Source organism: Rhododendron vialii, chromosome 13a (genome assembly GCF_030253575.1).
Source record: "Rhododendron vialii isolate Sample 1 chromosome 13a, ASM3025357v1".
Classification (NCBI taxonomy): Eukaryota; Viridiplantae; Streptophyta; class Magnoliopsida; order Ericales; family Ericaceae; genus Rhododendron; species Rhododendron vialii.
This window is the reverse complement of record NC_080569.1, coordinates 26,153,517-26,180,293: the sequence shown is the minus strand read 5'-3', so window position 1 is coordinate 26,180,293 and position 26,777 is coordinate 26,153,517. Positions and strand designations below refer to the sequence as shown.

At 37.4% G+C, this 26,777-nt stretch overlaps 2 protein-coding genes and 1 non-coding gene across 4 annotated transcripts; 1 reads left to right on the top strand and 2 right to left on the bottom strand.

Annotated features, from left to right (window-relative positions):
• The first annotated feature begins 976 nt into the window (after positions 1-976).
• Positions 977-7,431, top strand: LOC131312780 ((E,E)-geranyllinalool synthase-like). Its single transcript, XM_058340758.1, has 10 exons — positions 977-1,373; positions 1,996-2,119; positions 2,222-2,337; positions 2,531-2,748; positions 3,234-3,349; positions 3,464-3,562; positions 3,747-3,962; positions 4,403-4,532; positions 6,130-6,360; positions 7,054-7,431. Exons 1-10 carry the CDS (start codon positions 1,049-1,051, stop codon positions 7,357-7,359), a joined length of 1,881 nt encoding a protein of 626 aa, XP_058196741.1. The 5' UTR covers positions 977-1,048; the 3' UTR covers positions 7,360-7,431.
• A 415-nt stretch (positions 7,432-7,846) lies between these two features.
• TRNAQ-CUG (transfer RNA glutamine (anticodon CUG)) lies at positions 7,847-7,918 on the bottom strand. The gene has a single exon. It is a non-coding gene; the product is annotated as a tRNA-Gln (tRNA).
• Positions 7,919-9,314: 1,396 nt separating this feature from the next.
• LOC131312778 (helicase-like transcription factor CHR28) lies at positions 9,315-25,498 on the bottom strand. 2 transcript variants are annotated; one of them, XM_058340755.1, is made up of 12 exons: positions 24,931-25,493; positions 23,491-23,584; positions 20,035-20,271; positions 18,578-19,611; positions 16,724-16,795; positions 16,216-16,293; positions 14,942-15,830; positions 13,802-13,932; positions 13,422-13,643; positions 11,645-12,232; positions 11,110-11,319; positions 9,315-9,843 (listed from the first exon to the last, which is right to left on the bottom strand). In XM_058340755.1, the coding sequence occupies exons 1-12, from the start codon at positions 25,054-25,056 to the stop codon at positions 9,739-9,741; spliced, it is 3,786 nt and encodes a 1,261-aa protein (XP_058196738.1). In that variant the 5' UTR covers positions 25,057-25,493; the 3' UTR covers positions 9,315-9,738. The 2 variants fall into 2 exon arrangements, with proteins under 2 accessions (XP_058196738.1, XP_058196739.1); XM_058340756.1 differs by having other exon boundaries at positions 9,640-9,834; positions 11,100-11,319; positions 24,931-25,498.
• Between the last annotated feature and the right edge of the window lie 1,279 nt (positions 25,499-26,777).

Sequence of the window (26,777 nt, the reverse complement as noted above, 5' to 3'; positions counted from 1 at the left end):
GGGAAGGGCTTCATCCGAGCAGTTTTTGTTTGTTTTTTATCTAACGTTTCAAATAAAAATTGCTCAAATCAAGCCCTTTCCGGTCATTTTTTTTGCCAATTTCACGCGGGTACCCTTAAAATCACGTTCTGATCATATTGAGCGGCTCGGATCATCGATATCGGATCGGGAAAGGCGAGAAATGGGAGGTCCGCATATAAGGTCCTTATTTTAAGGTCCTTACTTGAAAATTTCTGTATATATATATATATATATAGCAACACGCACGATTGGCACATCGATTATTGCAATATTACGTTCCCCACAAATCAACAGATAGATGCAACTTCAATTATTAGGTCATGTTACAAAACGACAACAAATGTGTCAAATATATATCGACTTTAAGTCATATGTATGCAATGATGGATTTATGTGTGGTCATATGGGGGCCACGGTTCCCGCATTGTTTTGGGTGAGTTTTTTTTTTAATTTTAATATTAAAATTAGTAATTTTTTTGTTTGTTAATAACACTTAAATATTATATTTTGTATTAAGTGCTATTTAGACATTTAAATCCTTTAAAAATGTGTTCGTTTTGGATCCAAAACCCAATTTTTCTTTCGGCGTCACGATCTCCCATAAGTTTTTTCTTCAATTATTTATCTCATTCCTCTTTCTATCTCTCTCCACTTACTACTCCAAAAACCTCTCTCAAAATCTAAACCAAACAAACTATTAGATTTCTTAACCTTAAAATTTCAAAAATCTTGTCCATAGTTCGGTCCCTGCATTTACAAAATCATGGTTTCGTCCCTGTATGTATGGTACTGCATGCAGGGGACAACATGAATTTGATTTTGAAAACATTGTTCACGTTTCCCGCGGTCCCCAACTAGAGTCGCGGACTTGTCAAAATTTTGGGAGCATACATTCTAAGATCTCTGATCATTTTTCTCTATAAATAGCTTGCTTGATTCATGTATGATATATGCTCACCCCATTTCACAATTTCCTCCGAAGCAAAATCGGGTTTAATTAGTTCAGTTTTTCTCTTTTTTTTCAGCCATGGAATCCTCGCTCTCGCGAATTCAAGCTTTGGTAACCCAAATCAAGCAAGAGATTTTCTTATCACCTTTTGATCCTCTCTCCTTTGTTTCTCCATCTGCTTACGAGACTACTGCTTGGTTAGCTATGGTTCCTGATCACCCCAAACAAGGAACTAGTTTTCCCATGTTCAAAGGTTGTTTGGAGTGGATTGTCAATAACCAGAGAGAAGAGGGGTTTTGGGGAGAGGATGGGATTCCAACCATTGATGGCCTTCCTTCCACTCTTGCTTGCCTTGTAGCACTCAAAACATGGGGTGCTGTTGGTGAAGAAAACATAGAGAAAGGTACATTTATTTACATCCCACGTGTCTATGACGAATCAAGTTGCACACACTTTGCCAAATGGTCTGCCCTTGCGTACGTACGATGAACTTGTGGATTCAACTCTTATGCAAATAAAAAAGTTGACATGTGTTGGAAAGTGACTAGAATTCCTTATCAAAATCGGTTTAGGTTTATTCTCTACTTCTGGCTGTCATAACAAGATGTACCCTTATTAATGAGTTGAGCAGGACTTAATTGGGTCATCATAAATTCTTCTAATGTATAACCCCAAAAAAGTTGCACACACTACCACTCAAACAAACTCTACTTATAGTAATCTTTTAACAGAAATAGAAATCACAATACACACCTCACTCCCACACATGCACATAATTTATATTAAAGCTACACAAACCATTGCCTCAGGTCATTTGGGCAAAAAATGCATGCATCTCTATTCTCGTATAATGTCAGTCACGTGATTGCACAAAAGATTCCTTTCGGAAAGAGGCTAATGTGTGATTCTACAGCTGAAATTACATGAAAATGAAGATATATATATGTACGTAATTATATGTTGTTAGCATATGCGAAAGAACGTAAGGTAACAAACTCTCAACTTTGACTAATTTTTATATGCAGTTCCAACGACCTACCCTGTTGATGGAGAGCTAATGAGGCTTTGTTTGGTTAACCATATACAAAGACTGGGGCTGGCTGAGCACTTCACCAAGGAGATTGACGAAATTTTGGAACGTATTTACCGGTACGCGCGTAGAACACCTTATTTCAATATTACTCAATTCCTAAACTAACCAACGCTGTTCGATCCTCTGTTTTTTAACCCTTGTAACTAAAAATCATGCAGGAGTTACAAGAATCAAGAATCGCGGGAAATAGACCTCCATTTAGCGCCGGAAAAAATATACAAGGACTCTTTAGCATTTCGTCTGCTCCGAATGCAAGGCTATAGTGTAACACCAAGTAAGCCTCAATCGAAATTTTTTAGTATTGCCTCGAAACGCGAACGAAAATGCATTATGAAACGCAAACAAAATTACTGGGTTGCTCGTATTTATTCTGGAGGTGGTACCTACCATAGCGCTGTAGAATAATCTGGGCCACCCAAAATCTTTCCTGTTCAATTTGACTAACTAAAAACGTTTTGATGGTGCAGGGAGCTTTTGTTGGTTTCTATATGACGAAGACATAAGGGTTCATGTGGAAAGAAACTTTGAATATTTCATAGGTGCATTGTATAATGTTTACAGAGCCACAGAGCATATGTTTTCAAGGGAATATGAAGCAGAAGAGGCAAAGTTATTCTCAAAGAAATTGCTTGAAAAATCCTTGAAGCTCAAAAGTGTAAAGGATGATCTGAATTTTCAAAGGGTGGTACGTTATTCTGATTTATTCAATAATATCTCCGGAGCAAAAAACATATATATATTCGCATTTCTTCTTTTAAAGTTTTGATTTTCTTCGAACATCGAAATGTTTATAAAATCTTGTGAACCCATTCTCGCTAAAAAAATGAACACCCAGTGGAAACGCAGTGAGTTTTTTGTTCTCGAAAAGAGTCTTCGAATAGTGTGACGGAAAATTAAGTTTATTTGAGAACAGCAACCAAAAAGGACAAAGTTTTTTTTTTTATCGGCAAAAGAAAATCATTCCAGTACAAGGATAAAAATAAAATAAAATAAGAGAGAAAATCAGTACAATAAAAAAAGAGAACATTCAGAGAGTCTCAGAGAGTTCACAATACCTTCCTACTACTGTTACTCGCAAATTTTTAACCTACCTTTCCTTCTCTTGAAGTTTTTTTTTTTTTTTTTACTTATTCCTAAGCTGACCTTGTAATTTGTTATATATATAAACAGATTGAGCATGAATTGAGGCATCCATGGATCGCTAGACTTGATCATCTCGATCATAGGATGTGGATTGAACAAAATAAAATTGACACCCTATGGATCGAAAAGGCCTCGTTTGATAGGTATATGATCGATCGTCTACGATAACCATATTCATGATTTATTTGTTGAATAATGTTGCAATAATATGAATTATTAATCAAATAACGAAATTTCGATTAAAAATCTGTAACTAGGTTATCATGTCTCCACAATGACAAGCTAATGCAACTTGCTGTGGAGAATTACAATTATCGGCAATCAATTTACAGGAAAGAATTGGAGGAACTCACAAGGTATGGTCGATCAATCCTCTCGCATCAGAAGATAAATTTAAGCTTCTTTTCTCCGAATTTTGTTTCCAAATATGATTTTTTTTTTCCTTGTACTTTTTCAATTTCTCTATTCAAATGGATTATATATAAGTATCATAGAAGATTGTGTTTAATTTTGGCTTTATGAGTCTATATGTGAGTATAGGTGGTCAAAGGAATGGCGACTAAGTGAAATGGGATTTGGGAGGGAGAAAACAGCCTATTGCTACTTCGCAATTGCCTCCAGCACTTGCCTCCCGCTGGATTCCACGGTCCGAATTCTAGTTGCGAAGAGCTCCATACTCGTTACAGTTGCCGACGATCTCTACGACATGGAAGGCTCTTTAGACGACTTGAACGCCTTGACTCAAGCCGTTCAAAGGTTAATGATTTGGAATGTTAATTCTCTCTCTCTTTTTGAATATATATAGATAGATAGATGTATTATCCCTAAGCCCTGGGCCAATAATTCTGCGACCATTACGATGAACCGGTGATGGGAGGTGGGCCAGGTGGAGACACAACATTCACTCAGAAAAATAACGTCTATTGACTTATACAATACTACAACGACTCTCTCTCTCTCTCTCTCTCTCTCTCTCTCTCTCTCTCTCTCTTATACAATACTACAACGACTCTCTCTCTCTCTCTCTCTCTCTCTCTCCTCCACGGTTACCGAGTAGATTATTCATGCAACAAAATTAAGTTGATCAGATATTCGGATAGCATTTATTTTGAAGAAATAGATTCACAATGATTCACATAATCATGCGCCGAACAATTCGATCGAGTTCTTCTCACATTTCTGTTAATAACATGCAGATGGGATGGAAAAGGCTTAAGTGGACATGGTGACATTATTTTTCGTGGCCTTGAGGATATCGTGAGTGAAATTGCTGAAAACCACGTTCAGCAATACGGAATCGACATCACGGAAAACCTTCGTCATTTGGTAAGATTTTTTTTTTATCAGCGTGATTGAATTTGCTATTTGAATTCTATCCATTTAATTAAAAGTACAGTCAAGAACATGTAATGCAGACTGTGATCAGGAATTTCGTGAACCTGGGTAGTGTTGTGCACCATCTGGACTATCTGTCTCAGCAATCAATGAGCCGGACTTTAAAAAAACTTCCTTGGGAAGAGTTTTTTTTTAAATTCGGACCATTCAAAACGTTTTTGAACGGTTGAGATTGCAGCACCACTGCACCGCCCCGCGTTGGGATTTCACAATGTGCCTTTTGAACGGTTGAGATTGCAGCACCACTGCACCGCCCCGCGTTGGGATTTCACAATGTGCCTTAGCCTCTCATATTCTTTTAAGGGTCCATTTGGTTAGCAAGAAAATTATGGAAATAGAAAAAGGACGCTGTTATTCACAGCCCTTTATTTTCTCCCATAACCCACTACATTTCGGTAAATAGTTGTTGAAAATTATACATAACATTTCAGTAAATAGCTGTTAAAAACAAGATTATAGTATTTCGGTAACTACATGTCGAAAATATGTTCAACTTTCGGTAAACAACTGCCGAACATACATTTTCGGTAAATAGCTGTTGAAAAAAATATTATATTTCGGTAATTGAATGCTGAAAATATATCTCATTTTCGGTAACTAACTGTCGAGTATAATTGAAATTTTTTAACGGGCTATGAGAGAAAATATAAGGCTGCGAATAGCAGCGCCCTAGAAAAATTATATCAACTTTTTGTGTGTTTAATTAGAAAATAATGCTTGAAATTAAAGAATCATGTACAACCCATTAATGCATTTTCCTTGCAAAAAACACAAATTTGTAACTTTCTCATGAAACTTGTTATTCTACAATTGGAATTTCAAATATATATATATATATATATATATATATATCATTCTTTTTCAATTACCTGCTATTAACGAAGTTGTTATATATATATTTTAGTCATGTAAGGTTAATTTAGGAATGTGCAAGTGGAGTGGAGTGCAGTTAATGCCTCTCTTATACTCTCATACACATGGGCAGCGTTCAATTCCAGTAAGTACACATCCCTCTCCCCAAGCCGCCTAAGAATTAGAATAGAGTAGATTAGGTGTTTAACAAATGACAAAAAATAGAAAAAGGTTAATTTAGGAATGTACATATATTTTCCTGTGACTTTCATCGTAACCAAACTCTATAATGGAAAATATTTAGAAGTTTTTAGGGAAATGATATTGGCATTCCAAAAATTGATGCAGACGCTCCAAAAAACAAAGAAAAGTGGCTTTGGTGTTACACTGATTTTGGAGTGTCTACATCAATTTTTGGAGTGCCAATATCATTTCCCAGTTTTTATTACAACCAAACATGCAAGCAAATAATTTGTCTTTTCAACATCACTTTCTATCATTTTCATTTTCATTTTCCATTATCCTTTTATTTCTAATCAAATGGACCCTAAGGTACAGAATCCCCACGTAACTAGGGAGAATTAATCCAATGAAAAATTGAAATAATTGCTTATCAAAATGAAAACTTGAAATAATAATAATGGCAAAATTTTGTGGATTTATTTTTTTATTTTAGTGGGGTGAAACATTTGGTTCATGGATGATGGAGACTACATGGAGCAAAACAGGATACTTACCATCACTGGATGAATATCTTCAAACGGGCATGACTTCTATTGCTACACACACCATGATTATGCCAGCTTTGTGTTTCCTCAACTATGATCTCAAATCTGATCACTATCAGAGCATCACCAAATTGCTCATGGCTTCATCTCGTTTGTTGAATGACATTCAGAGCTATCAGGTAAACTAAATTACTAGCTAACTTCTTTTAATTGTTTCTTCTTGCCAGACGATAGGATTTTAATATGTTACTAGAGTTACATTACTACTATACGGTAAGCCAGTATCATTCTATCGACTTGAATCTAAGACCTCATACATTGGCACCTGAGTGCCTAGCTACCCACAATCGCTTGAGCTACAGCTCTGGGGCAATTAACCCACAAATAAGTTTCTCTTTATGCTGTGAGCCAAATTTTACCGCCCACTTGCGGGCAGCCCAATTAAGTACAATTTACCCACAAATAAGTTTCTTTTCATGCTACAATTTCTAAAAGAGGCCTTCTTCTTTTTTATAACAGCGAAAAGAAATTTTATTAATCTTTGCAAATGTTGCAAAGATTAAAAGGACAATGAGAGAAGGCATCATATTTCTAATCATGTGCCTAGTCCGAGACCTAATTCCTTGATTGGCAAGATGTCAACCAAGGAAACACCCAAATGGACAGGTCCATACAACATATGGGGCGCAGCTCAAACACCTAAAGACCTAAAAGCCCGAATAATATGGGAGAAACCCAAGCAAATAAGCACAAAGGCCTAAAAGCCTAGAAACAAAGGCACAATCCTAGTCAATTAAAGCCCAACAAAATCCTAACAGCACAATCCCAAACGAGGCTTTTAATTAATTTCTTAATTTGTTGTTAATTTGCAGAAAGAACTAGAGGTGGGGAAGAAGAACTTTGTGATATTGCATTCGAAAGCAAATCCAAAGGCAGGCCCTGAAACTTCAATCAAGCATGTGAAGGAAATACTTGACGAAATGAAGAAAGAGTTGCTTGAGCAGGCCTTGATGGATGGCTTCAATGATTTGCCCAAGACATGCAACCACTTTCATTTGTCCATTTTGAGGGTGTTTTACATGTTTTTCAACTCCAGTAACCTGTTCGACTCCGCCACAGAACTACTTCATGACATAAACAGAGCAATTCATGTTCCTATTCCTATTCCTATCAAATAGGAACAAAGAAAAATATAAGAATATGTATTTATTGGATGGTTGTGGAAGATTTATAATATACTATTTTGTTTATGCTTTTGTCCAACAGTTTTAAGTTTTCATATCTTTCATTTGCTTTTTTGGATTTTGCTTGGTAATTTGTAGTAATATGCAGGAGCAGAACCAGGAATATAATCTGCGCTTGCCTAAAATGGGTTGGTGGGCTATTTGTGCTACATTTTACATATGAAATTTTCGTTTTTTTCAAAGCTGACCTGGGCTATAGCCTATAGCCCACCTTTCTATATACTCATAGTTCTGCCCTTGATAATAGTTTTTTCTCAGAACTTCATTGGGGCGGAGGGAGTAGTAGCAAGGAGATTCCTATTCTTACTTGAGATGAAAGCCATCTAAACATGGTATAAAAAAATAAGTACACTTGGCTTGTTTTTGGTTTAAAATGGTCTTGTGGAATGGAAAAGGAGCAATACTAATATGCAAAAGACAAAGGTCCCACCGAGACTTGAACTCGGGTTACTGGATTCAGAGTCCAATGTCCTGACCACTAGACCATGGGACCCTATCTGCTTCATGCTGCTTCATTTATTAATTTGAACAAATACTTTAGAACCCAAAGCAAGTCTTAGCATACTCCTGTTACTAAATAACTGTCCAACTCGCAAACCTAAGCCTTTAAAAAAATGCATTTGATTCGTTGAAAAAAAAAATTTCCACAAATCAATAGATAGCAATGATTTCTTTTAAATTGTGAGAAAAAAATTAAATTTTTAAATGAAAGAATGCATCTTTTGTAAGGTCTAGGATTGTGGAATGGACACTTATTTAGAGAAAAGGGAGTATTATTTTGCACAACAAAACACACAACATGCTCATGTCCCATTATTTCATAGCAATTAAAAGGAATGCTATTATACGGCAATTTGAGAAACCACCACATCACCATGTTATGTGTTTGTTGTCGTGCAAAAAGGATATTAATAGATTTTTCTCAAAAAAAAAAAAAAGTAGAAGAAGAAGAAAAGAATCACCACATCAGTTGAAAATCCTTTAAAATGACATCTTTTTCTCTTATGAAACAACGATATTCGAGTGAATTCACTAAAATGATAACAAAATAAACAATACCATAACCAAAAGACTGAATTTTGTGTCCTTTCCTAAAATGAATGAACGGACCACTTCTTTACAAAATAAGGCTTCATTTATCTGCCGGAAAAATGGTTGGATATTCTGTTAGTATTCAAAAGTGATTTAGATAGTCAGGAACGAAGCCAGAAATTGTGCATCATAAGGGCGCCAAGTTAAGTTTACGGGGAAAAAAATAACTTTTCGGAAAATCAACGATCCTATTCAAACAGGTTATACGCAGAAAATAAAACATGATATAAATTCAAATTCCGTAGTATAATGAGAATAAATGTGGTCTATGTGTAGCAGTTACGAGTAAAACTTGATCTTCTTAATGAATCTGAATTACTCCTTACTGCAGCAGATTGTAGCCCAGCAAATCTTGTTTAAGCCTGCTAATCCGTTAATCTCTTCAACCCAACACTATTCTTTTACTCCTTAGCCTTGCAATTAACCTCACTTTAAGATAATCATAAAATTACTAATAGCTTTCTATTAATCAAAAAACCACATTAGCTCATTGAACAAACAACAAATGCTCTTATCTATATGCTTCCTACTAAGGGAAGGATCAGACGAACGCAAATCAACCCTATTTATAAGTTTTCATAATTCCATCACTCATAAGTCGTAACTATAGTTCTTCCGTGCATAATAGTAGTTTGAAACTTCTGCACCAAATTAAAGATCTCAATCAGCTCTCTAAATCGGTGCAAGAAATTCAACGATTATAAGCCAAAGTAATTTTATCTTTTATCCAAAAAAATAACACGACTTTTCACAGTGGACCAGTGCTTTCATGAGGAGAGAGTAATTAAGAACAAATAAAAAGGAACCAAGAGAGGAAAATACATAAATAATCACATCAACCAATCAACACACGATGGTTAGCAGTATCTGTATGTGGATAAATGAAAGACAACTGGATCCTTTACAGTTTGGGAGAGAGAGAGAGAGAGAGAGAGAGAGAGAGAGAGAAGAAGAAGAAGAAGAAGAAGGAGAAGAAGAAAACTACAGGGGCTCCTATAATCAGTACTCCAAATGCTCTATACAATTAGTCAAGACAAAAAATGAATGTCAAAAATATGATCATGTCAATTCTCCAACAAATGCCCCCAACCAAGTCGGGAGTTTTCTATTCTAGTAACTGCATTCTGTTAAAAAAAGGCTTCAACTGTGCTGCTGCTGATAACGAATTTGTAGAACACAAATCAAAAAGAGGGTCCAATGAATAGATAAGAAATACCCAAGTTAGGCCATGAACAGGTACTTCAAGTCCTCTACCGTAAGGCGAGTCTGACCACTACCCTTCTCGTCCTCACCAAATGCCGAAGCAACCATCACTCTCTTCTTTTGCTGCAAAACAGAACAGAGCACATGCATAAATTAGCATTCCCGCCGAAATCTGTAAAATGAAGACCTGCTCTAAGAGAGATGATGTAGATTTTAAGATACAGAAGATTATCCAAGGAATAAGAATAAACTGGGTAGAGAAGCAGCATAGCAAATTCAGATTTCAATACTTTGGTAAGTTATAGATAAGAATACCCCCTGCAATTCAATCCGCAAGTGATATGCCAATTTCAAATACAATGGGGATTATCAGAAGCGTCACTTATCATTCTTCCGTCTCCTCCAGAATATCTTGACGTATACTTTTCAAATTTACATGTGCATTTTGGTCAATCGAAGAACGAGGAAGTAACAGCGGGCTAAATGAATGACTCGCAAATCAAATAAACTTGTGCCTGCAGCAGTTGTTCCAAAGTTCGTTTCCCCAATTGTGTACTTGTATGTTTGCATCATTCCATTATTTACCTTCATAAACATTTTTTCATTCCATCATTTACCTTCATAAACATTTTTTCCTCTCCGCCTGTATAGTAGAACTACTATAGTTGAAAGGTTCATTATCCATATTGCGGTTCACCATATCAAGGTCTAATCGTATCATTTGCCTTAGTGTGTACTACTGCGTGAATTTTGAAACCATGAGGTACTTTAGCAGTCAAAAGCGTGTGAGTTTGAGCAAAAAATGCCAGCCATGTAACCAGTTGAGTAATAAATGACAAGTCATTCCATTTCATAACATAAATCCTTCCCTTCCTTCCAGCAACATAAAATGGCAATATAACTGAACTACAATATAACTTAGCTGAGAAATAAACAGGGATAGTGAATTTCAAAGAGATGTTCATTCAAGAAACCAGCAACTACTATTTGCAAGTAAATTATCCTCACCAATCCCTCTCTTGACCACTTTCTTGATATGAATGGATTTTATGTACACATAAAAGTGTATATAGTCGGGTTAACATACCCTTTATGCCTTGTTTTAAGAATGTACTTACATATCAAGAAATACATACAAGTTCTCAAACAGAGTAAAAAAAAAATTTCACAAGTTCAATTAGAATTGCAGATAATTATTGGAAACAGAAAAAAAGAAGTAAAGAGACAAATTCAGCGCCAATGATAATGAGAGTGCAAAGTGTGATTTTATAGCTTAGCCAAAAAAAAAAAAAAAAATGTGTGCTTTTATACTCTTACCTTAAAAAAGTAGAAGTTTTTTACAATGAAAATGGAAATTATTGAGTAGAAGATACGAGCACAATATAATACCTGGAGAGCTAAGATGCGATCTTCAACTGTGTCTTTAACCGTCAACCGCAAAACTGTAACCGGACGGGTCTGTCCAATCCGATGGGCTCTATCCACCGCTTGATCTTCAGTTGTAGGGTTCCACCAGAGGTCAAGAAGAAGAACACGACAAGCTGCAACCATGTTCAGTCCAAGACTAGCTGCTTTCAAGGACATAATCATGACGGACACCTAAAACAAAGCACAAGTGATCAAATTCGAGAGATGAAATTTGTTAAGTAGCAGATATTGCAACAAACTAACAAAAGATTCCAAGATCCCCACAAACCTCAGGCAGATTATTAAATTTGTCAACTAAAACCTCATATTCAAGAATTTTCTTATATTTTCTCCTAGAGGAAAAAAAAAGTTACAGGTGGGTTTTCCATACAATTCTACCTCCATCAAGCACTAAAAAATTCCTACTTTAAGATTTCCAAAAGACATGAAATCTCTCAAGTCATGAACATCAAAGCAATAGAAGCATAGAAACAAAAGATTCAATATCTCCACAAACCTCAGGAAGAGTGTTAAAATCTTTCACAGCTTTATCTCTAGCAGCAACAGTCATCGTACCATCAAGCCTCCTGTACTGAATGGAAGAATCCTTAAGACAAGTTTCAAGCAAATCCAACATCCTTGTCCACTGAGAGAAGACTATTGCTTTCTCTCCGGCTACTTTAAGCGACTCATTCAGACCATTATCCAAATCTGAGTTTCTGTTATCAAGCAGATACCGCTCTAACCCACTTGAAAGAGGATCAGAGTTTTCTGATGATAGGCTTGGCAAGGATAAGCTTGGCTTGGATAGTGTTTGCAGCACCTCAAGAGCAGCCTTGATTTTTGAGGAATGAAATGGACTCCACTGAAAAGGCTCAAGCTTATCAGAGGCTTGAGAACTGAAACAATCAGGAATACTATCTTGACCAGATTGCTCAGAGAGAGAACATTTTAAGGTGGCACTTGAAAACACCGATGATAAACCGAGTCTAGCTTTGCAATTTCTGGTGGGGCACTGGTTGTCATCACCGGAAATATGCTCACAAACACATTGGTTACAAAAGACATGCCCACAGCTTGTGACAACAGCATCCTCAGGCGGGTCCTAAGTGAATGGCAACATATTTATTTCAAGAAATAAGTACCTCTCTAACTTCAATAAAGATCAATATTGATACATGGAAGGGGCATAATTTCAAGATCAATACATGAATAAAAAAATTTAAGCGTAAGCAGAGAAGCAGCTAACAAATGGGAAGCTTGGAAAACTTACAAGTTACGAATGAAACCACTGACATGTAGGAGTTTATGTTCCTAGAATGTAATGAATGTCTGGTTCACAGGACCAAATGGGAATTGGGAGGTATTTAGGATTAGGGAACATGCGAGGGGACCACATGTTCCCGCATTGGCTATGGTCAGTGTTTAAAACAGCCAGTAGTAAGTCCAGGACTGGACAACAAGGGACTATTGGTCATTTAGTCCTACTTATGTCGGGCAAAGTAATACAATGGGGAGGTGGAATTAGCTAGTCCCTCCACTCTGGATTGATCTTCCTTCTTCATCTGAACAGTCAAAAACTATCCTCATTTCTTTGTCCCATTCTTTCCCACTAAGGTATATCCAATTTCATCAATTATCCCGTAGACCCCACATGTATCCTCTATCTATCCTTGATCCCATATTTACCAATCTTCCCAAAAATAATCCCCAAATCATATGTGCTACTAATCACATCTGTCAATAGAAGTTGAAAGCAAGAACCTCTAGCTGTGGTACATACTACAGCTAATGAGAATATTGACCAGGGAATACTAGAACATAGAAACAAGGTTTGGCACTGGATATACACAAACATGGAAACATCAGTTATGGCCATTTTCCTTGTACGAGGCATGAGAAGGAATGTTTCTCTCTCACCATTAACTTCTAATGCAGAGTGTATAATAAACATAACCATAATTAAAGGTCCCAGCTAACCGCAGGCTCTGGGACTCTATCAGAAATAATAGGTAGGAAAACTTGTACCAACATTTTTGGGAGAGTGAGAGGGTATGACTCAAGCGCAAGGCACCAGGATGGGGCCGAATAGCAAAACATATTGGATTTTGAGTTATACATGTTGCATCAAGCGGGCAAATCTCTTGTATTAGCTATATGAACTTCCACCCGCCCTTATTCAATGCTCTGATATCATTATTAAAAGATGCTTGGAAAGGTTTTTGTAAGAAATGGATAACAAAAGATGATAGGTTTGAAACATTCAAAAAAACGACAAGCAAGTGGACACATACATTGCATATGCCGCAAATAGCCAAAGAATCTTCCAAGCACTTCAGAAGACAAACTTGCTTCTCCTGAGGAAGCTTCTTCGCCACTTCAACTGATGATTTCCATGTGGAACTAGATTTGTATCCCCTCACAAGAAGAGGATGATCACAAGCTTGTCGAAGGCGCAAGAGCATCAACAAAATGTTGACGTAATTTTGTTTGACAGTTCCAGCAGCCGCATATTCCTGACAGTACATAACGTAACATAAAAATCTAGTGGTCAAAAGGAGGACCACAGAAAAGAGAACTAAAAAATGCACACAGCATTGAACCATTTAAACAAATGACATGACAAATTGCACTGTTAAGAAAGTATTTCCCAAAGAAACAAGAAACAACATACTGCAAACTGAGCTCTCGAATCAGCCTCTAGTCTGCAGTAGAAATCGCGCTCCTCCTTTGTAAAATCCACTTTCCTCAGTTCTACTGATTTGGGTGGTAAGTTGATGATGGGTTCCCCGTCAAGAAGTGTGCCTAGAGGAAAAATTGCCAAAAAATAACAGTTAGTCCCAGAAGCAGGTCGCACATTGATGTAGTCCCAGTTGCAGTTCCAGACAGAATAAGAGCGACCAATTTTGAATAAGTCGGATAAAGAACAAAGCAGATCGTGGAACAGGAATGTGGTATGCCATACACCCTATCTACTATATTAGATGTGCATCTTTAAAACAATCAACATCCAATATAGAAAAATATTCTTTCAAATTACTCACGGAAAAACATTTCTAGGAGCCGAATATCCAGATTTTTGCATTGTTTTTCCCAAGCACCACTATCTCAATATTTAATTAGTACATGTGAGTTTGGAAAAACTTAGAGGGATTGATCACCAAATCCACCATTTTTCTTGCAAAGGTGTACACCATGCGTTGGAGCGCCATCCCAAAGCGTAAATTCTTAGGGTATTAGCATTCCTTGGTGGCAAAGCTCAAAACTCATACATCCATCAATGTTGGTATACAAGCGGCGGCACCAAAACAATACTACCTACCATCGTGCATAGGAACAAATTTGACTGCAAGCCAACACCCTATAGCTATTTGTAAAAAATGCAATGAAAGTACACTACTATAATATAAGCCATAGAACCATTTTCTCCTTAAAATAAGTGGTTTATTTAACACATCATCCAGTGACTCGCAAGACGTGCAACAAAATAAAAATTTCGGGAACGAGCACAACAATAATCTTTGACATAAAGTTCCTAGCAATTTACTGGAAATGTTCATTAACAAATGCAAATGCAAGAAAAAGGCAGGCCCTGGTCAAGTTACATGCCTCCTAGGGTAAAACAATGGAAACTCAACACACTACAGTAGTTATTAGAGATAAGTGACAGGAAGCTATTTCAATACGTCCAGCAAAAAAAGCTTCCTAAAGGAATCAACTCCTAGAATATTGAGAAGCATAGAAGAATTGTGACATGTAGTTTCCAATAAAAAGATGAGGATAAAATTTTCAAATAAAACTTGTTCCGATTCACCTTTTGTACGACGAAGCATTATTGTCTTCAAGACAGCTTGTAGCTTTTTGTAACCCTTCGTTGGATTCCTATTGATCTGGAACTTTATCGTGGAGCAGAATAACTTATACACAGCGTACGGATCGTATCTGAGAAATCTGAAGTAGCTATAGAGATCGTCAACAGCATTCTGGATAGGGGTCCCAGATAAGCACCACCTGCGCTTAGCACGGAGCCCCCAACAAGCCCTAGCTGCTTGAGTTCTATGATTTTTTATGCTCTGTGCCTCATCCAGAACAACCCTAAACCATCCAACCCTAGCAAGAGGACGAGCAGCAGATTCAAGCAATGCATCATCCATTCCCTTCTTCTTACCCTTCAAAGATTTTTTGTTAGAACTAGGAGGATATTTCCTCTTGTTACTGGATGAAAGTCCCGTAGGATGAACTACATCATCTTTATCAACAAGAGGCTGCTTTGGGACCTCTGTGCTTACAATTGCATATGTTGTAAGAACAACATCATACTTGGCCAGCTCGAAAGGATCTTTCGTTCGATTGCTTCCATGATATACTAAAACAGATAGATTTGCTTTCCTAGTCACCTTATTGTGCAATTCATCAGCCCATTGCCTTAGGACACTCGTAGGACATACAACAAGGGTTCCAGCAGCTGGCCTACCCTTTGCTTGCACGGAAGTGTCCCTGTGGTTGAGTGAAGCTCCATTAGACACAACTCCACATGATTCAACATCCTGCTTTGATCTGTCAAGGTGAGGCACACAACCATCATCTTCGTCCAGATTTAAGGGTTCCATTTCATTGGGTTTCAAATTATCTGGACAAGCTTTGGACGACGGAGCCCTTTCCTTGAGTATAAGAGCGATTGTTGATATTGTTTTTCCCAGTCCCTGTCAGAGCACAATTGTATAAACCCAGAACAAATCAAGATCACTTCCTTCACCATCTACGTTCAAGTAACATTAAAATATCAAAATATACTCCATATGTCCCATATTGCTGGTCCATCTTTCCAGTTTGGGATGTCCCACAAAAACTTTAGTCCTCTTCGAAAAGTCAAAATACTAAAACCTTTTAGTTCTCCAAAACAATCACTTAATGGCTTAAGGTATTAAAAAGTGAGAATAAAGGGTCTGCTGAAAATTACTGCATGTCAATTTAAATATAAATGCAATTATTTCATTTACCCTCAAAAAAACTGGGAATTGACAAAAGACATGAAGAATACGGGACAGAGGGAATATATGTTAAAGTTTAAGAACCAAAGAAACCAACCTGATCGTCTGCAAGAATTCCTCCAGAGCAGTGTAAGCTAGCTGTCTCCTTCTTGACCATCCAAGCCAAAGCAATTCTCTGCCCAAAATTTCAACTGTTGTCAATCCAGGCAATTACCCCCATAGAAAGATAATATTACACGCACAGACAGGGTAGGTAAGTTCCCACCAGTATCAAACATGAATGATGATACATCAAACTACCCTTGGATTGGCTACTTTCATTATATCCATCAGCACAACTACGCATCTAGCAAATAGAATAGATCGAACTGCAATCCTACAACACGAAATTCCTTTTAGGAAATTGAATGTTTCATTCTTGGTATCATCATTATTGTGGCAGACACCTTATATTTTTCCTCCACGGAGCATCTCAAACATAAGCCCAGTCAACGTGTCTGCTTCCAACAAACTTCAGGTCACATATTGCCAAATGATTCTCTATGCTTGACCAAAGAATCCAAAACAAAACATAAACGCAATTCAACCTAAAGACAGGTCAAAACCTGGTGTCTTAAAAGTGGCACTGCCAGAACACCATCTGGTGGAGTAGCTTCAGTTTTAGGCTGAGAAAGATCCTGCAATGCAAACCAAAACACTGACCTCAAGAATTGTTTGGCATTGAAAAAACAAGAAAAACATTTCTGCACAAAGATAATGCCACCCCAGCACCTGAATCTCTTAAAACACCTGCTAGCATAGCAAGTACAGGATGTATATGTTTTGGGTGTAATCAGTCGGGACAAAATAAGAAGCAAGCACACTTCTAAGAAGGCACCGACACTTGTGGACACACACAGACGTGACTTTAATTTTACAGCAGAACCAGTTATGCTTCAGACAACTGTGGGGGGGACATATGTACTTACCACTCCAAATGAAAAGCGATGAGTGATCCAATGGAAAATAAGGACAATGTGTAACTATATTACTAATCCCCTGTTACAATTTGTGTTTTCAATAATGCCCAAAATCTGGTAAAATCGAATTGGCTTGTGGGAAAAAATTCAAGATCAATATTACCTCTCTAAGTTCAAAGTTTTTTTCAAGTACACAGAATGTAAAATTGACTTCTTGCCGTTTTAATATCACATTGTGATGTAAATATTAAAATAAAATATTTGTTTTCCATGTATACCTATAAAAGAGACCTATTCACTGACGTTTCCTTATCGGGTCATGAGAAAATACTTTTGAAAATGTAGTGCCAACAAGTCAATGTTGCCCATATCTGTGCTTCTGAAGGCACAAATACAAGGGCCACGATTCTACACAGACAGCACCAACACACTAGTGATTTATTCTATAAAAAAAAAGTTAGTTGTACATGTCTCTCCTTAGCCCATATCTGTGCTTCTGAAGGCACAAATACAAGGGCCATGATTCGACACAGACATAGGACCAACACACTAGTGATTTATATATTCTATTAAAAAAAAAAGTTAGTTGTACATGCCTCTCCTTAGTTGAACCACTTAATTTGTTTCTTACGGAATAGAACAGGAAGGGAGGAGACCAATGAAGAATAGAACAATGGTCCCTAGTAGAAAGAATAATACACCCATTTTTCATACATACATTTTCAAAAAAAATCTTGTTTAAAGATGAACATATTTGTCATGCAAATGTTTCTTGTTGGTAAACCATTAAACTTAATCAAAATCCAAAAGGCAAAAAAATAGCTGCCAAACATTGCAATAATTCATCAAAGAGTTAGTTTCATAAAATTGATGGAATTCAAGCAAAAGATAGTCTATTGGTTCTATGTGCACACAAAAAAAGCCAACTAACACACCAAAAGCAACATGCAATCAAAGTTATACACTCAACAGTAAGTTCATTCACATCCTTAGCACCAATTTTACGAAGACTTGGATATAAGCATCAAGTGTGGATGTGCGTCCGAGCACGGACATCCCTAAATCCTTAATCTTAGCTTTGGGATATGTACCCAAAAGTTGGATATGGGTAAATGGATAGGAACGAACATTCAGATACATATTGCGTGCAGCAAAGTGACATAAGGTGTTGTTTAGATTAATGTACTTGCAATCAAATAGAACTAGAGGATATGAAGGTTTCTATCAATAGATGTAAGAAACTAGAATTTTTCTTCTCTCTCGGACATCTGCTTCGTGTTCAAACCGTAGTTAAAAACCAAATAATCCAGTTTCCAAATTTGGATGCAAGCAGCGGAAGCGTACGTCAAATTAATCATATTTTGTACGGAAACCAACTTATACTACTTATAACTCACTAGGCAGGGCTCCTAGCTACACCAGATACTGGATTAAAAATCAGCAGCTTTAAATTCTTGCGATTTATAAGCAACAAGATCATCTCAAACAGTGAGGGCTCACCTGTAATGCTACTCGATAAATTAGGCGTTCATCATTTGCTCTAAGCTTTACACCTGCCGCTGCCACGTGATTAATGGGCTCAGTATACGTAGAATGCTGCAAAGAGACGAGGGATTTCCTATTCACTGGACACATTTCAGTTGGTGAAGGTTCAAATCTATCAAGGATAATACACACATCCGAGCCATCTTCACCATGCGAGCTAACCCTGGCATTACTGCATATTGTTTGGCAGCTGACCTTCGAAAGATGGGTACCCAAACTCTTGGGCTGAATCAATTTACTTCCATTTTCAACTTTTGTGCACCCTAAGTTACCTAACTGCATCTTTATCGGAGTAGATGGCTGGCTGCAAGACTGCTCTGAGACCTGTCCATCAATACCATGATCACCAGCAACAGGAAAAGCTCTTTCAGATGCAAAATTCATATCTTCTTTTTCATCCTTTGAATGAACCAACAGCTTCCTCTTTGAATTGGAAGGTAGATTAGGTGGCAACAATTGTGTTGGCATTCTCCGAGATGCAACCAATTCATTAGTTGTTTCATCCTTTATAGTAACTTGTTTTTTTCTAGGCGCATATGAAGGAGTACAAGGCAAAGCTGGTGACAACATCATGTCAATGATAGGTTTACAATTGGTTTTCATGAAAGAATGCCCACGTGTGGGTGATCTAATGTTATTTTCTTTGCAGTTACTACTAAACCCACTAACTCTGTTGCCGCCGGTCATTGGTGCTCCCAAGACTGCTCCACCATCGCTTCCCACTTGGGCCTCTGACATGATCGCACCATATTTTTCTGCAATCTTAGATGAGAGATCCTCCCGTTCATCCTTCATATAGCTAACAGTTTCATTGTTGTCAAACATAAATTGAAAATCAAAACTATCAATCCAAGGCACAGGCCTATTCATATCCATCATGCAGGATTCCATGATCTCTGGTCTCCCAAAGGTTTGAAAGCTGTTTTCAGCTGGAACACAATATGCATAATTAACATCTGACTTCTCCAACAAGGGGCAGTGAGATCCATCTGAAACATGAAGAAACCTTAATCAGTTCTTCCAACAGAAATTCTAGAAAAGTAGGACATCCGCAAATAATGAAATGAAGAAGCTACACTACAACACTACACACATAAGTGCAAGAAAAACACCAATACTAAGTTCTTATAACCACATAATCACAGGTATCGGCAGGTAGAATTCCCCTCCAAACACACCTGAACTGATTCAGTTTCTTACTTCAGACGAGTGGAATCCAACCAAACCAAACTAGGCTTATGCCCCAATCAGTTGGGTTCAGTTAATTAGAATCCAACATCCCTATGAAATCTGAAGCTTGATATGTGGTACTGCAATTAGGTATTTCAAATTGAGTTCCTTTCCAATCATTATTGCTATGAGAAGAAACATTTTGACAGACTCCATTACTACATGCACTTAAGAATCTTTACCTGGAACTGGCAATATCCGACCTGCATCTGGAAGACTTACAGGCCAGCTATCCATTAGAGAACCAGTCTGACCTGAAGCATTCTGCTTTCCACAATCATAGCTGACGAAGTTCCCCACAGATTCAAAAGAACCACCTGAAACACCAGCCCTATAATCCAATACTTCAGAGTTGTATGAAGTAGAAAATGTACCAGATCCTGCAAACTCAGCCCCAAACGTAGATGTCGCCGGGTATACTGGACAAATTCAAAGGAAAAGTCATAACGACATCAAGTTAGCATCATGATGTAATACCCAGTCTCGCTATTATGCAGTCAAAATTCTGGTAAGCATAAAATAACTAGCTGTCAGAAAAGTTTTAAAATGCTTAAGCTTGGGCTTCGTTCGATATGGCTTGACTATACAGAACTGTGCAGGTGCATGCTGCAATAATGTCTTTACTTTCTGCAGCTTTGTAGAGGCAAGCTATCAACTTGAGCAAAGTTCTCAGCGTGCAATGCGTGAAGTACATAAAACGTGGGACCACACAATTGCATGTCATCATTCAAATATTGCATTTTGACCACACAAAGCAGTGAAAGCACAAACGCTTGACTTGTCTTGTCTTGTTCATTATAAAGCAGAATGTGGCTGATGGCTCCATAGAAACTTTAGCTTTTAGGTGTAGAGGTCCCTTATGTATGTTAACTGATCACTAATTCTATACCCAAGTGAGGCATTTTTATCCCATGCTAGGAAAGGCGTAAGCATTTACAATTGGAAAATGCCACCAGTCGGACTAGTGCCGGAGGATAATTTGCAAAAACTGCATTGATATGCATGATGAATATGTTGGTATCAGTTAACTGATATTTGTGAAACGTGTTATCTACCGCCCAAATAGTGGTTGGCAAAACAATTTATAATATACTTTCATGTCAAATAAAATAATACAAAATACAAGAGAGAGAGAGAGAGAGAGAGAGAGAGAGAGAGAGAGTAAGATCAAGTAAATTATAAAACCTCCTGCAAACACAGAGACATACATACATACGTATACATATATTATATTTGTAATTATTTAATTAAAGCTGAGTCACTCTTACAAGCTAAAACTATGCCCATGGTCATCTCTACAGAGTACAATAAGTTTCATAAGATGAAAGCATACCCACAACATATATTAGCACTATTTGTAGCCATTGCATGGCTGACTTTGGTCACATCTCTCTCCCGTAAGACCTTCACACAATTGAGAGAGAGAGAGAGATATCTGTAGTTCCAGATAAGTAACATTTCACATGATTGTTGGATAGTTTGACATACATTGTTGGGCCCATTTCTTAAAAACTAAAGCTTTTGGTACACTTGGTGGCTTAACATGGTATCAAAGCGTCGATTCTCAGTGGTCTTGGGTTCAAGTCTCTCTATTTGCATTTGTTATCCATTCACATTGTGCTTCTCCAATTTGGTTTCAAAATGGAGAAAAAAAAATGAATGTTGTTGTGACTAATCTAGACAGTGGTGCCAAATTAGAAGTTCCATATCTTTAAGGGACTCACGATCCATAAGGATCATTTGATTGTTTTGGTCAAACCTTGTTCCGATTGTTCAAAATTCTATCCTTCTTGATATAAGCCATTAAACATGCATTATATTTGCATTGGTCACCGAGGTTTAGGTATATGGTAAACGAGCGGGTTGTTTGTGGCTAAAGTGGTCCAATAGAGCTGTGGGGAAAGGATATTAGGGGTGGAAAAAAAAAAACCCAAACCAACCGGAGAAACCGGTTGTTTTTTCGGTTTTCGGTCAGTCTCGTCCCGGTTCAGATAGGGTTCGGTTGCCTGGAATTCCGGCCGGACTGAACCGAATTGTTAGACCGGAATAGGACCGAACCGATCTGATCCGTTGATCTTTACTCCTAAAATCTGGTCCATTGATATCTAACCCTAAAATCTAGTGGTGGGTTTGGCTCAAAATCAGTTTTTTAACTTGGCCCAGGCTGGCCCATTTCAGTCAAACCGATTTCCCCGAAATCTCCGACCGGACCGACCCCGCCCCGAACTGATACCGAACCGAAATAAAATCGGTCGGGATTGGTCCTGAAAAGTCATGCCCTGAACCGAATTGGTCCTGGAAAAAATCTCCCCGAACCGAACCGATTTCACCCCTAAAGGATATATAGCAGGGCTATTTTCCTTTTTGTTTTGTTAGGGTTGCTCAATCATTTTGGCTGGTTAGAGATGTGGGATGGGTCTGGCTGTGAAGTGGGTTGGGTGGTTTACAGGGTTTGGAGTTGGTGGGGGTTGTTAAACGCAAATGATTAGGCTGAATGGTCATAAGTGAGCTAGACAATGTTGTCACAAAGGCTGATCTAACCTTATAGTCGGCTTAAAGAGTTTGGGCTGCGTTTTACTGTAACTATTAGGGTAGATTTGGGTTCCATTAAACTGAAATGGTTAAAAGCTGAGTCAGCTAAAGGTTAGGAACGTGAGATTATAACTACTGTCTGCAGTGTCTGCATTGCGGTCAAAAATCTTACGCTCTAGCAATGATGGAATGCCATGACTGAAGAACTAAACGAGGTGCAACGAAGCTGACAGATATCCTCACCTTCCAAAAATTTTCAGCGGCAATCGGCTGTGCTGCCAGATCGGGCTGTGATGGCAGCTATAGCTTCAGATCCGACTGGGTTCAGATGATTCTGAGTTCTGACTGGGTTACAATGATTTGCGAGATTTCACAAAGGTGTTCTAGGTTTCAAAAACTATGCTCATGATGACGATTTGACTGTTTCATTGCATATGCTCCAAATTTTGAGAAAGTAATGACAAAGGGGCAGCAATAGAGAGAGGGAGTGAAAGAGATGGGAGATGGAATCTCAGGCCTAAGCTTTGATACTAAATGATGGAGGCGAGATAGATAGAGATACGGATAGAATCACACACAAGGCAAACAACCCTAGCTCTCAAACCCTCTCAATCTTACTAATCAATGTCTAAAGAATACAACGGCAAACCTCTTATTTATAAATACCAACCTAATAAGTAATAACAATAAAAGACTAAAGGATATGATAATCTCCAATTGCTAAATAAAACAACTACCAGTCACATTTATTAGACCAAAAAGACTTCTTCATTCGCACTGGACCGTAGCACTTCACCTGAGGCTGCCATAGTGGGTAATTAAAATTCAACCACCCAATGGATGCACCATCAAATAAGGCATACATGGCACACCTTTGGAGGCTAAAGCACAAATTCAAATCCTTATGGTATATTTTGGATGTCTCACCTTGATGCAAGCCTCAACTCAGCCTTTGAAGACATTAGTTCAAACTATTAGAACTGGTATACTACTATTATATTATACAGTTTTCATCCAAGCCTAGACGAACCAAGCATACTTAGATCAAGAACATTATAGATCACAAAGGACATAAAGCAAAGCGGCTGTCAGAATGATACGTTTACCTGTTTGAAGCTGGGAGTGTTGTTCATTATTGCCAAAAATCGAAGCCGGCATACCTTGTTGCTGTTTTACAACTAACATATCTTCTGAATGATTCTGCAAATTACAACGTATATGTTAAGTACATAGCAAAAGATGCTTCCTTGAAAACACTTAAAGGACTTGTGCAAGTGAGCATAAATTTCACCCAAAATTTAAAGATGAGCAAAAAGTGGTGGAGGCAAGATCTAACTCTTCGCCTGAATCAAAAACTGATGCCTCGGTACAAAATATTTTATGCATATCTAATACCCTTTTCTTACCCTTTCTTAACAATCAAACAGTTGTAATGCTCATTTAGAATGTGAAACTAATACTCCCCCTGTCTTATTGTTTTCCCTGACAGGGGAACACATCCTTTTATGGGGAGAGGCAATTAATATATGCATGCTTAGAAAATTTTGACTAGATTTCCAACATTATCCGTTATTCTCTATTTTCAAAACTAATGGTAACCCATTATGCTTAGAAAAAGGAACAACATTTTGAGACATTCCAAAATAGAATAGTGCATCAGGAATTATCAGCAGAGGGGGGTATATAGAAGTCAAAGCGATGTGCGAATCCCTGACTTTGACCTAAACCTTTCAGCATATGCAACGAATTTTATCGCACTAAAACTATAGGCAGCTCTACCAATGAAAATTTTCAAACTTCAAATACATTCACCATCAAACAAATATACAATTGTTGTCCCCTTGAATCAAATTAGTTCTTGACAAACCTTTCCCAGCGAGTCAGAGTATCTTGATTCTTGAGAACCTACCTCAATAACCAAAAAAGGCCTATCCTTCTATATATCCTTGAAAACCACTTTACCCAAGCATTAGTTTAAACCCCATGGCCCCTCCCCCGACTCTAGCTGATGGTTTGTTCAACTATGAACCATCACTTACCGTAATGTACCATATTATTCCTATCCACAATATTATCCTCCACCTCATGTTGCTTAAACAACTTAGTGAACACCACGCTCCTAACAAACTACGAATGCCACACACCAGATATCATTCAATCGGGAAATCATGATTGTAATCAATGCCTAAGATTCATTCATGACATCCATTTCTTATATTTACTTCTCTCCGTAAATACCTACATATCAATTCATATACGTATAAATACCTCCAAAAACCCAATGGCAATAAATCTAAGCGAATAATGTAACTTCCCAAACAAAATGAATATATCAAAAGAGGGAGCTTGCAAGTTTCATTCCAACAGATGCTATATCTAGACAAAATAAAACTCTAAATTACAGTTCCACAACAAAGAAAAAAACAAAAACAACACTACACTACACTACACAACCACCAAAATCTCAGGTTTTTCCGAAACTTCCAGGACAAAACTAGCATCCGAATTTTCCGTCCGATCGCAACAAAAGTAGGATCAGAACACACCTGCACTGGATCGGGACGATCATCCATTAAGTCCAATAGACAATTGATGTCGAATCCACCAAAATCGGTGCCGGCCGTCAGATCCTCGAAGTTCCAAAGGTCCGACCTTTCGTCTGCCATCAACATCGCCAACACGAAATCACGCCGGAATACAACAACAAAAAAAAACCCTTATTTACTCCGACATCTCCAAACCCTAACAACAGTCAAACAAACCCCCAACAGTACCGGGGAAAAAAAAAGCAGCTGCTTTATATGTAGAGAGAGGAGAGAGAAAGTTGTATCTTTCTTGTTGCAGGGGGAATGAATTTGGGAGAAAGTAGGTTGGGGGGGTTTTCCTGCCTGATTCCTACTCGCTGGAAAAGTCTTTTAGGAAAGTTCAGACAGAGACCAAATTTGCAGGTAAACGGCTTTATTTAGTATTTTAGTACTTTTGTTTTGTTTATGGTTTGTTGGCATTGGGCAGGTACACAATCAATCGGCCATACTGCCATAGCCATTTTGAGGAAGGATGGATGGATAGATAGATAGATACTGGGAAGGAAAGATACGAGGTTTTTGTTTATAGTTGTGGCCGCGTAAGAGCATCTCCAGCAGAACCTTCTAACGTCAATTTAAAAAGCAAGAGCATCTCCAGCAGGCTCCTCAAATGTCAAAATTAAAAAGTTTGCGAGGCTTCACGTGCTTTGATAGATAAGAACTACATGATAGACAAGTACTACTTTTCAAATTTTTGAATGTCTCTCGTTAGAGATGATCTGTTATTCTATTTTAGAATGTCCTTGAAATATTATCGATGTTGAAAAGTTTCCGAAAAAGGTAGTAATTGACACTCTCACTTGTCTGTCTTTTTTGCTGGCCTTAAATAAATTAGAATATCAAGAAGTATCACGTCACCAGGCAAAATTGGAGAGTTCGTAAAAGTACAATGTAATAATTATGTTTCCTTAAATAGAGTATTTGGTTTTCCAAAGAAGCTCCAACAAAATGGGACGAATAGAATATTGTCTTAAAGACCTTGTTCGGTTAAGGATTTGGATTTTCAACTCTAATTATTATCCCTTTTTTTTTGCACTCATTACTCTCATTTTTCTCTCTATTCTTTTTTAATCATTACTCGTATTTTCAATCATTACTCTATTTCTCTTTACACTGATTACCTATAAAATTCAAAATTCCAAACGAACGGGTAAGGCCCTGTTCCGGTTTAGGAAAAAAAGAAATTTTAGAAAATAAAAGTAATTTCAAACTCAAAAATCAAGTATTTACGCCAATAATTTTCCTACCAATATATATCTTATTTAATAGATCTTATTGAGATATTTTAAACAGTGCAAAAAAAAATTAAAAAATTATTTTTCATTTTCATTATATTTGAACTTGAAATTACTTTTTTTTTGAAAAAGAAGATTTTAAATAAAAAAAAAAAAAAGCAGAACGGGGCCTGTCTTTTGAGTATCCTATGAAGATAGCAAAATCCAAACAAGTAATATGACAACAAAATTTGGAGCATCTCCTGGGTTGCACAACAAAATGGTTTCCCTTCAAAATGGAAAGCAAGATATAGTAATTAATTAGGACTAACTCAGTCAGTCAGGACTTGTATTTCCTTAGCACGTTAAGAATTTGAGTCTTTTTTCTCCTTAGTGGGACTTGTATTGGGTTGGATTTATAGTGATTGCAGACCCTTTGATGGACTTATTTATCTTGTTAGTTGAGCTGTGAGCTTGGCTGTTTCGTAGATTTTCACACAATTGATGTAATGTTTCGTGATTTGTACTTTGTAATCAATGCATGATGTAGATATCTCCAATCAATTGAAAAAATAAATGGAAAGCAATATACCA

Coding starts and splice junctions, on each gene's coding strand:
- LOC131312780 (XM_058340758.1), top strand. CDS start 1,049: ATGGAATCCTCGCTCTCGCGAATTCAAGCTTTGGTAACCCAAATCAAG. Junction 1,374..1,995: donor TGAAGAAAACATAGAGAAAG/GTACATTTATTT, acceptor TTTTATATGCAG/TTCCAACGACCTACCCTGTT. Junction 2,749..3,233: donor ATCTGAATTTTCAAAGGGTG/GTACGTTATTCT, acceptor ATATATAAACAG/ATTGAGCATGAATTGAGGCA.
- LOC131312778 (XM_058340755.1), bottom strand. CDS start 25,056: ATGTTGATGGCAGACGAAAGGTCGGACCTTTGGAACTTCGAGGATCTG. Junction 13,933..14,941: donor AATGCTTCGTCGTACAAAAG/GTGAATCGGAAC, acceptor TTTTTCCTCTAG/GCACACTTCTTGACGGGGAA. Junction 11,320..11,644: donor ATTTTAACACTCTTCCTGAG/GTTTGTGGAGAT, acceptor GCTTTGTTTTAG/GTGTCCGTCATGATTATGTC.